The 12,632-nt window shown below is 34.8% G+C and overlaps 1 protein-coding gene across 1 annotated transcript in view; it reads right to left on the minus strand.

Moving 5' to 3' along the window:
* LOC134855644 (uncharacterized) overlaps positions 1–9,738 on the minus strand; it is a 29,241-nt gene extending 19,503 nt beyond the window's left edge. The window contains exons 1-2 of the mRNA XM_063872205.1: positions 9,171–9,738; positions 7,216–7,306 (exon numbers count right to left, since the gene is read on the minus strand). Of these exons, the coding sequence (XP_063728275.1) occupies positions 7,216–7,306; positions 9,171–9,323 (244 nt within the window). The 5' untranslated portion in view covers positions 9,324–9,738. The remainder of the gene's footprint in view (positions 1–7,215; positions 7,307–9,170) is intronic.
* Positions 9,739–12,632: the final 2,894 nt, after the last annotated feature.

The raw sequence follows: 12,632 nt of genomic DNA on the forward strand, positions 1-12,632 counted from the left end.
CATCCAACCCCCCTACCCCTACACCCTCTTCAAATTATACTGAATCATTAGCACCATCATCCACATCAACTGAATCTTCACTCAACACTAATAGAGCTTACCGCACTTTTAAAAGAAAGTTCCCCAACCATCCTTTCCCAGCAAAACCAGGAACAGCCCGTGAATACATCAACCACCCCAAGCATACTAACACAAAAGAATTTTTAGCCATCACCTTACCCTCATTCCCACAATACACCTTAAACACCCCCCACGACACTAACGAAACACGCAACTTTGTAGATGAATACGTTTTAATGCCCACTCTCTCTTGGACCTCATATTATCATTTTACTAACCCTCTTTGCTTACCTTTATCTAACACTCACATCGATATAGAGCGAAATACGGACATGCTATATCGACTCACTACACCACTAACCGCTAGACAATTTACTTACGTTGGATATAAAAAATCACTAAAAACACACACTGCACCTAGAGCTAACGAATATACACTCGAATACTATGATCACAACATCATCAGAGCTAACCAAGATCAATTCTTAGACGACGATCGCTTCGCTAATCCACAAATTACCGAGAAATTTTTCATCAAGACACCATATATATTTACACTAAACATCTTCGACCGAAAGTTTGATCACATTATTTCAGAAGCACTAACAGACACACAAGCATACGAAAGTTTTAAAGAACGCTTCCAAATAGTTTCACTAACCTTTCATTTCCTTGCACCACACGAAAGAGATTTACACTGCTCACACGATATTATGTTGCGCACTAAACAAACCCACACATATAGTTATTATCGCTTCATCCAAAATCACTTTGACCTACACACACCCTCTAGACAACCACACCATCGTTTTCAATTCATTAATTCCAAATACACTTCACCATTTTTCCTAAATTTCACATATTGCATTAAAGATACTAACCTTCATGGTATTCTTCGCAATTATGATCCCATAACCCAAATGTACATCTTCTGTCCCATCACCAAGACCTTCAACGCCGAAGAATCCCGACCCTTCCTTATCCCGCACGAGTTTGTACAACCTATAGAAATCCCAATTTTAGAATTCATCCACAACACTAAATTCAATCACAAATTATATAATCTAATCCAAAACACACCTTATGAGTTTGCAGTTGGCACTGAAGAACTAACCACTATCAAGGCACTTCAATTGGTTTGGCCACTGCTTCAGACTAAAAATATCATCCGCATCTTAGCTAAACTACTAACAAATTCCGATCTCATCCACGACATCTTCCCCCACGGTTTTTTCCCCGACGACTAACAGGTAAGTATGAATTAAATAAATATTACTAACTAATTAAAATATTAAAAAACTCACCATACTTTATCCATGTTTTCTTTAGGTTTTTAGCCTTCATCCGACAATCACCTACAAAAACCACAAAAGACAAATAAAAATCGCAAATTTCATCAAACAGATTTCAAAAATTCTATTAATCTCTTACACTTATAAATTTATAAATTTAATACCAATGCAGTAAATTCATTTCTAAAATTTTCCCCACAAGCAGTAAATCTAATTATGATGAAAATTTGTAACTTAAAATTCCCCCATAACTAGCAGTAAATTTCCAAATTCTATGCAGTAAATTAATAAAATGCAAATGCAGTACTAACCTTTTGATATTTTCATTCATTCGCACAGAAATTCTATCCACACTCGCACAGCTCGCCCACGAAGAATTGTTTAAAATAATGAATTTCAGTTTCAAGTTTTCACACTCAACAACTCTAACATATAATAACATGTTTCAAACCTTCCTTTAACCCGGTTGGAAAGGAATCATATACTAAACAAAACTAACCAACGCAGCTTACTAAATACCACAAATCATAGAATAACAGCATGACTAAGAAAAGGAAACCAACGGTACCCAAACCGGATTAACCCAGTTTAAAACTGGATAATTTATTCTTTTGAAGACTATTATAAAGTCTAAAAAAGAAATAATAAAACACAAAAAAGTCGAAAGACAAACCCATACCACGAACAATTTGCTTTTTGGAAAAAGGACATAACCAACAAGACATAAGAAAAACCACAACAAACCCAACATAAAACGTTGTCACATAACAGGACCCCTCATAAAAACCGCATGAAATCATACTCCCACTCCTGGCCTAACCCACCAGGAAGGACGTCCTGAGCATGCTCTATAGCCGGCCTAACCCACCGCGCTACATCCACGCTTTGTGACCACACCTCTATTTTTAATAAGAGCTACTCAAGGGTGAGTAACTCTTCAAAATAACCGAACTAAAACAAAAAGCTTTTGTGAAAACAACTAACTAAAATCATAATTAAAAAATATTAAACTAATAAATGTTTTATAAAATGTAAATTACATTATGCAATACATAGATCAGAATACAACACCAAGGACGAACATCTAAAGACAAAACGACCCCACTACACTCGAGAGAGAATGACCAACCACAATCGATATGCCACTCACAATCACAACTCAAAGGATTTAGAGTACGACTTGACTTCGCAGAAAAGGACTTCATTGAACTAGACCAATGACCACCTCGATGTTCAAGTATACGTACAGATCCGAGTAACCAGGCATCCCCTCCACGCACAATCTCCACGCCATTCCCAAACTAGATCAGACACAAAAGAAGTTCTCCACGCAGAACAGAAAAACCTGACATAGCCAACCATTCTGAAATCAGATTTGAGTTTGTTGCAAAGACTTAGTCGTTGTCACTAGAAGACACAACGTCTTATGTCTCTAACTCCAGCTTCCTGGAACTTCTTTAACAAAGAGGAAACGGAAGAAAATGATGTTCGCCAAAAACCAACGTCCATCATCCATCCTTCAAATTGCAGAAGAACTATTCTAAAAAACTCTGTAAAACCCGGATGGGTGGAACCTGATCTAAACTACATTTTATGATTGGATAAATTAGATATTTTACCAATGTAAAGTATTTAATATTAACCAATCATGATCCATCTAACTAACAACCCACTTATTTGTAAGTGCTGAAGTTACTTGTAATTTCAGCACCAGAGAGATTTGAATTTAACTTAGAAATTAGTTGGACTCTCCCGAGCACTTCAGCAGCCGCAATAAACCAGTATACCCTAGATCTATTGAGCCTAGCAGAGACTAGTTAAACAACCTGAGACTAGATAGTATAAGAGTAAGATTAGGATCGGTATTAGACTAAGAAGTTGCACGAATCTATCCGGCCGAAAATAAGATAGCGTGACGAGCAGACGGTGTACCCTATCCGAAATTACTCTATGAGTTATACACTCCAGTCCTAACTCACATGGTTAGTAAACATGACATTGATCCGAATAAAACTTTTGTTGCTGCTTAAGGGGTTAAATACTGCTGGCGGCGAGTGTTGTCTTAACAAGCAGAGTCGATGCTAATTATAAAAATAAATTGGACGGAAGGTTAAAATCAAATCTGCGCGCGTCTTTGGGCGACAAACGCTAAAAGGCTATTGCAAGCCAAAAAGCCACCATTAAACGTGAATACTATCAAAAACCCAAATGTAATTGATGGCAAAAACAGAAGATGATAATTAAACGAGAGAAGAACATTATGCAGGAATGTTTGAAGGTTCGACAGAAAGCGGGAGCACAAAACATTTGAGAAAAACAAGTATTTAAAAGCATTGACAACCAGATGTGGTTTTACAAAAAAAAAACGGGTATTTTTGGTACATTTTTATAAGGAAAATTTGATGACAAGCAGGAACTATCGTGATAGATCAACCGACTTACAGGGTGTGGACATACCATCGCGACCGAGATACGGTATTTCCAGAGTTTTTCCGCTGTCCAGACTTAAAATCCTGTCCAGAATATGGATTATCGGTCGCGGAATCAACAATTCCGCGACTGAAAAAGTTTTATAAAAGTTATTCGCCGACATCGACCCGGGAGGCCGTGGCCTGGGCTATCATTAACAGAAATCATTCACCCAAATTAACCGAAAGTGTTACAACTGTAAATTGTCGATGGGATCTTTACATAGTCTCCATGATTACTAGCCACTATTAGTCATGTTTTTATTCAAATCTCGGTCATCAGATAGCAGAAAGTTGTCGAACTATTTTTGAGAGTTTGGAAAAGCGCGTCGCTGAAATAAAGGTGCTGAAAAATAGTTTGTTTGGTTTATGAGTATTGTTCTATGGTGCCAGGTTGAGAGCTAAATATCTTGGCTCAAGTTTTAACTCATCCCTTGCTTTGGCTTGCATTTGGCCTATTGTTTATTTGAGGCTGAGTTTATAAAAAAGAGAGGAGAAATATTGGTATGTCGGGGTACCTATTGAAGCAATTCGCTTCCAAAAAAAACAACAATTGAAAATATTCACTATGACTTTTGTTGTACGATGGCAAAAACGAGCTACTTCGTCAATTGTGGTCGAGGTCCCAGACTCTTGTCCAGAAAGCGTTCTAGCCAAAGGAGAACTGATACTCTAAAAAAAAAACGTTGTTTTGCCTCCGATTAGTCAACCAGTCAAAAACTAAAACGTCAAACGTCAAAACTAAAACCGAAACTCAAAACAATTGATTCCGAATAAATTTTGGTTTTTTTGAATTAGCCGGCAAATTTTAATGGTGATAGATTTTGATTGTTTCAACGCAATCAAAAATGTCAAAAATCGAAAGTGATGCACCGAGAAGAAACAAAAACAATGTGGAGTACGTAGCAATACAGCCGTTATAATACTTCAAAGCTGCAATAACAAACATTTCACTAATAACCAATTCTGGGAATTTCTAACAAATAAACCTAAAAACACATATGATTATTATTTCAAGTAGCACTTCTGATAGCAAGTCATTCTTTATGCTTTTTTTCGCTCTCTTGCAAGAAATTGCTAATCACTTATCAACAATTAATTCGAAGAATTATCAGGATTGTGAAATGTGAGATAAAATTTTTAACGAGAGACTGAACTTTAATTTACTCTATTAAAAAAAATACTCAAATTATTATTTTTGGCTTTGTAATGAAACTGAATTTGTCTTCATGCTCACTTCAATTATTGGAACCGATCATTTGCCCATACGCTTTACTATAATTGATACAAATACCTCACTAACTTTACAACTAAAATCTTACGATAACTTCCCTCGAAAAATTACCCGAATCACTCGGATCAATTACCCATATTACAAAAAAAATGTGGTCAGAACCGTTGATACAAGTATCTACTCCTTCCAATATGTAACATCGACATTATCTTCAACAATACACAATGATGCCAAACATCTTCAAGAAAATGAAAATTAGAAGTATCGATTTAGATGAGTAGGCATTTAGATGAGTAGGCATGACGTAAGAAACTGGGTACATTCTACAGACAAGAACTCTTGATTTTGACAATTACTTGGATCGCTATCCCTCAGAAACGCATCAGACATATTATGATGGTCTCAGAAGTTACCCTACGAATACTCAGTGCCGAAATTCAAAACATCTTGGGTTTCAAGCTCCTATAGAAAACGACTTTTCATCAATTAGAGTTCCAGGTTATTAATTTATTTCTGAATGCCATTTTGGTGGAGTTAAAGGATTGGAATTGCTTACAGCTCATGAAAAAGAAAAAAGAATTCCCCAATTTGATAACCTCAGCGTAGAATTTGGGACAAAGAAATGCTCTACACATATAATTTCGAGCAAGATAAAATAGAGAAATCTAATGGCAATGGTTTGCAAAGTAAAACAGAGATTCGAAGCCCAATCACTTCATTTTGACAAATCTGAGATAGTACTTCAGAAATTTGTCAAAACTTGTAAAATAACAGTTCCATCAGTTTCATTCTTTCAGTTGAAGCTTTCGGATAGCTTTTTTGAAATTAATTAATGCAGTTTTCAAAAATTGGACTGTTTATGCTATTTGAAAAATGTTCAAATGTTATGTCATACTAGATTTTTTTTATAAGTCATGCTATTTGGAATTCTTAAATTTTTCATTGACATTTGAGACCTAATCATTTTAAACAGGGGTGGATCCAGGATTTTCTCGAGGGGGGGGGGGGCGGATTTTCAAAAAATTTTCAAAAAATTTGACGACTTTTTTTTTAGGTCGATCAGATTGATTTTCCGAGCTCTCCCAAAGCAGTAAAGACCCTGTTTGGGCCAAACTTTCTGCGCCGCAGGCAATTTTTTGAAAAAACAGGTCAAAAAAGCTGTTTTTGGGCACTTATTGGAAAATTTTGACAAAAAACGCGTTTTGTTTTAGCGCGCGCTCCCCCTCAAAATTAGTATATATTGACGCCGAAGGCGCCTTTAGAAAAATTTTAGGGTCGATCGGCCAAAAATGGATTTCTTAAAAAGTACCAAAGGGGGACCCTTTGGGTTGACAGGGGTTCGAATCCCTGAGAGGAGAGGGCGTCCGCCCCCCCCCCCCCCCCCTAAATCCGCCCCTGATTTTAAATCATAGTTTTACCGAATCTCTTGACTAAAAGATCTCTTGTATGGTCAGATCAAAAAAGCAAACAACGTGAGATAAATCGGAAAAGCGGAGCAATGCTTTTCAGCGAGTTTGGGATAAAAACATGCCCTACACATATATTTCCAAGCATAAACAGCTTACTGATCATCGGATGGTGACGAAAAGAGGGCACACCGATAAACTAATTAGTTGAAAGTTTAAAAAAAGAATGGGCGGCTGTGGCGAAAGTGTATAAATGTAGAAGAAAATGACAAATCTTGGAGCTTTCCAAGGAGATCAATGACACGGCGGAAAATGATATATCTACTCAGTGATTTTTTAAAAGTCAGTTAAAAGCGGACACAAGGAGAAGCTGGACACACCTCTCTGGCCCTTTTGGAGAGCTGAGGTCACAATTTCAGGCAACAGCATCGACTAGATTTTTATAGAAAACTGAGGTGTAAGGATCCAAAATTATGCTTTTTCAAGCTCAACAACATTTTAAATAACCATTAATCAACATAATAGTTATTGTAAACTGACTCTAATTCAGTACAAAGAGTCAATCCGTTCATCAAATAGTTGCTCTAAGTTTAAAGCTCGACCCCCCCGTCTTTAAAATTTTAGGATTTAGAAAAATTTTGGGTAAACTAAACACTTGCATTCAAAACTTTTGCTCATATCCGTAGGTGGGAAAAATTTAGTTAAAAAACTAATCACCAAATTTTTTTTTTCAATTTGTTCAAAACAACACTAACCTAATGGGGTGGGTAAATCTCTGGTCTTCAACTGGCTTCTTGATTTTTTTACTCGACCTTGACAATTTGTAATTGGACATGTCTGCAAATGCTGCAAAAACAAACATAACAATATAATTAAACATATTTTGTATTTCTTGCATTAAAATCATCTATTGTTTGAGAGTCAATTCATCTTCTTATGAATTGAAACACACTGATTGCACTCAGATTCATATGGATTGCAATCAGATTCATATGGATTGCAATCAGATTCATATGGATTGCAATCAGATTCATATGGATTGCAATCAGATTCATATGGATTGCAATCAGATTCATATGGATTGCAATCAGATTCATATGGATTGCAATCAGATTCATATGGATTGCAATCAGATTCATATGGATTGCAATCAGATTCATATGGATTGCAACCAGATTCATATGGATTGCAATCAGATTCATATGGATTGCAATCAGATTCATATGGATTGCAATCAGATTCATATGGATTGCAATCAGATTCATATGGATTGCAATCAGTTTCATATGGATTGCAATCAGATTCATATGGATTGCAATCAGATTCATATGGATTGCAATCAGATTCATATGGATTGCAATCAGATTCATATGGATTGCAATCAGATTCATATGGATTGCAATCAGATTCATATGGATTGCAATCAGATTCATATGGATTGCAATCAGATTCATATGGATTGCAATCAGATTCATATGGATTGCAATCAGATTCATATGGATTGCAATCAGATTCATATGGATTGCAATCAGATTCATATGGATTGCAATCAGATTCATATGGATTGCAATCAGATTCATATGGATTGCAATCAGATTCATATGGATTGCAATCAGATTCATATGGATTGCAATCAGATTCATATGGATTGCAATCAGATTCATATGGATTGCAATCAGATTCATATGGATTGCAATCAGATTCATATGGATTGCAATCAGATTCATATGAATTGCAATCAGATTCATATGGATTGCAATCAGATTCATATGGATTGCAATCAGATTCATATGGATTGCAATCAGATTCATATGGATTGCAATCAGATTCATATGGATTGCAATCAGATTCATATGGATTGCAATCAGATTCATATGGATTGCAATCAGATTCATATGGATTGCAATCAGATTCATATGGATTGCAATCAGATTCATATGGATTGCAATCAGATTCATATGGATTGCAATCAGATTCATATGGATTGCAATCAGATTCATATGGATTGCAATCAGATTCATATGGATTGCAATCAGATTCATATGGATTGCAATCAGATTCATATGGATTGCAATCAGATTCATATGGATTGCAATCAGATTCATATGGATTGCAATCAGATTCATATGGATTGCAATCAGATTCATATGGATTGCAATCAGATTCATATGGATTGCAATCAGATTCATATGGATTGCAATCAGATTCACATTGATTGCAATCAGATTCATATGGATTGCAATCAGATTCATATGGATTGCAATCAGATTCATATGGATTGCAATCAGATTCATATGGATTGCAATCAGATTCATATGGATTGCAATCAGATTCACATGGATTGCAATCAGATTCATATGGATTGCAATCAGATTCATATGGATTGCAATCAGATTCATATGGATTGCAATCAGATTCATATGGATTGCAATCAGATTCATATGGATTGCAATCAGATTCATATGGATTGCAATCAGATTTTCTTAGCGGTTTAATTTTTGAACTTCAATATTTACTTTAACAGAATGACTAATCAAGCAATTGTGTGAACATCGAAACAAGAGGGCGGACAAGGCTCGCGAGCTATTTTTGCTTGACATACAACAAAAAACGATAAATTTTTTTCTTGCGTGTATTTTTCTGTCTCGGTTAGTTTAGTGTGTTCAATTTTTAAATGTATGGGCCAGAAAAAGAGATTCAACAAGAATACCTGTGAATCTGGCTCTAATTCGCTGGCGCAACCATAATAAAGGAAATGTCCACACGGAAGTTCTTTGTTAAACTCTCCGGGCTTTTTCTCACATCTTTGGCCTTGGAGAGAACTTTCCGGACTAGAACTTGAGCTTTGAGATGCTGTAGCCATTTGCTGTTTTGTATTTTGTGGGAGGTCAAACTTTTTGCGATTGCCACCGATACTTAACCTGGAGTGTAAGTTTGACGAAGTTAGCTTTTTTTTTGAATTAAAAGATTATTCTTTTAAGTATTTTTGTCCATTCAGTTTATTTGACCTGTTTGAATGTGTTGCTACTTTTGACAAGGAATCAAATCAAGCTCAGAATAATTAATTGATAATTGGCTTCTTAAATCAGGAAACAAACTTAATCAATTTTTAAACAATCACTAACGAGCATGTGTAAATTTTACACAGCTGAAACAGATAATTTCAGAAAAAACGGCTGAGACTTTCCTACAATTTATAAAATGAAACAATGAGTTGAATCAGAATTATAATCAAGTCAAGTCAGAAAATAATACAAAATTTGTTGAATTGACTGAGATGCGACTAGTCAGCAAAGTATCTTTTAAAATGTTATAACACAATGATTTAGATTTAATAGAAAAATGTGAAGACTTAATAACCAAATTCTTGTGCTGCAGTGCAAGTTATAAAACAAAAAAAAACACAAAGCACGTGAGAACTACGTTATTGAAAATGTACATAAAGTAGAGAACTTTAGAAAGAAACCGTATTTTAAAAGAAAGAGTACTGCGCCTAAAGTTAGTTACGGGAAAAGAAGTCTAGCGCCCCGATTGCAATACCGCTTATCGCAAAAGTAAACAAAAATATGGATTTTATGCAGTTGAGCTAGTCTCGCAGAATGAGCTGCCCACCGTTTTTTGCAAAAATTTCTAGATTCAATAGAAGAACATTATCTGGACTTAAGAAGAATTTTTCAGATAGCTTAGTTTACATTTAAAATCTTGTTGAAAACGCGTTCCTTTTTTAAAAACCACCACAGTCAAATTATATCTCGAAGAATATACTGCAATACTCTTGATTTTTGCAAGGGTAAGCAAAAGTATAGGTTTTATGCAGGTGTGCTAATCTCGTATAATATACTGACCACCGTTTTTTGCGCAGAAACTTCTTGATTTAATAGAAAACACTATTTGAACTTTAGAGCAATTAGAGGAATGCCTTAGATACCTTAGATTATAATTAAAACTCTTTCATTTTTAGGAAGGTCACGGCAGTCAAATTCTATTTTAAAAATGAGGTTGAACTTTTGATTTAATCTTGCAAATTCAGTTGGAAAATCAACTGCTTCGTATTTCGTTTTCAATAGTAACACTTCCAAAACCAAATTTTTTTTGAGAAGTTGACAAGAAAACAGTGTGTTAACCAATCCGAATATCCGCAAAACTATTGTTTAGCAAAATTAAAAGGTCCGTGACTGTTCATTTAGCGTGAAAGCTTTTGAGCACTGTTTCAAACTTTTCACAAAAAATCATTTCATTTGAATGAAATCAAGACCACAAAATGCATCTGACTAAATATTGCAAATAATCTATGAGGAAGAGGAGATAAAATATAAAAAAATTTCAGCTTGTTTCACGGATTTCCTTTTCTTTCTCTCTCTGTCTCTATCTCTCTCTCTCTCTCTCTCTCTCTCTCTCTCTCCCCCTCTCTCTCTCTCTCTCTCTCTCTCTCTCTCAGGTCACTAACTACCAACATTCTAATGTCAATGCAAATTTGGGACAGAAACTACAGGAACCGTTATGATCTTCAGATAGGATCCTTATGATAAAAAAAATGTGGAAATATTGACAATCAGGTTTAAAAAGGCACTCAATCAATTGAAGCGAGAGTGCGAACTCAAAAATCATTTGCTTATCATACTTGCATCATACAAACAATTCAATCTTCAACTTGCTCAAATAAATCAAGACTTTTTAAACTAATGTTTTAGAACATTTTTTTGAAATTTTTAACTCAAAAATTAATTCTTGAAATTGGCTTCAGCAATTGTATAATTCACAAAGAGTTTATATTTAGTAAAACAGTAAACTCTAATTTTAACGCTTGAGTTTTGTTTCAAAAGTTGATGGTTGCATGAATCGGCGAGTTTGTAAAATATAATTTTGTCTAATATTACAATCAAAAATAAAAAAATGTAAATGAGAATTATTTTTTTAATGTTGTTATTTCAAATGGGGCGGTACAGCAGAGCCGAAGTACATCAGTGGCCAAGATGAAAAAGTGTTCAACAGTGCCAAAAATTGATAATTTTTTACACTGTTGGACAATAAAATTATTTTCGGCACTGTTGTGCTGCACTTAGAGGGGCGTTCAACAGTGCCGAAGTACAAGTGTGTCGAAAATAAAATTATAGTTCAACAGTGCCGAAAATCATCAATTTTCGGAACGGTTGAACACTTTTTCATTTACGGCACTGTCGAACGCCCCCTTTCAATCGCAACTTCAAAAACTTCTCAAAAGGTTTTAAGAAGATAGATATCATATCGTTACAATTGTGAATAGGTAGCAGGATGATAGGCTCCAGTCAAAATGTTTTTGAACGAGAGGCAATTAAACCAAAATTCAACTTTGTTTTTCAAACATATACATCTAACAATAATTGCTTTTTTCAAACTACGATTAAAACAGTCGGTTTTTTTCTACTTAGATCCTTTTGCTCAAAAAATTGAAGCAAAAAGTATAGAAATAGTTAAGTGCTTCTGAATTTTTGACCGTTGTGCACTAAAATCTGAGCAAAAAATTGCTAAGATCTTAAACAAATAACAAACATAGCAAAAGAGATTTAACAACTTTGTTTTTTAATACGGTATTAAACAGTCCAAAAAGCATTTAAAATACTCTCTTAAACTTTTACGATGACCATGAAGTTCAAAAAGAGAAATAAGATTGTTTTACCCAATCTGGAAAACATCTTCAAGATTCTTTGAGACTTTTACAAAAATATTCAAGATCTAAGAAGATAACCAAGAAGATGGAAACAATAATTAGGCAGTTTTGTGTCAAAAAACAGACCTGCTTCACAAAAGATTAGAAGCATCAGTACCAACAACAACCAATGTTTACAGGAGTTCTAATTTGAAAATTCCAGAGCATTTTTTTTCTTAAATTTTGGATTACAAAAACTGATTTCAATATTTTGGTGCTTCTCAGGTTAGAAAAATCTTTAATAACATTAATTTCCATTATGTATTTTCAATTTCAAAATAACTAAGACAGACAATGGGGAACTGGGCATTTTAACAAGCTATATTTGGGAATGTTCACAAAAAGAATTTCTGTAGACCACAAGTAGTTGCCTTTTCAAGCAAAACAGACTAGACAGCGTTCAATTTCAAGACTTAGTTACATTTTGGAACTATGTTGAGCATTCAATTTCATTGTTGGTCAGATCCCTGAGAACGAATCTTAAGA

This window comes from Symsagittifera roscoffensis, chromosome 10, assembly GCF_963678635.1.
Source record: "Symsagittifera roscoffensis chromosome 10, txSymRosc1.1, whole genome shotgun sequence".
NCBI lineage: Eukaryota > Metazoa > Xenacoelomorpha > Acoela > Convolutidae > Symsagittifera > Symsagittifera roscoffensis.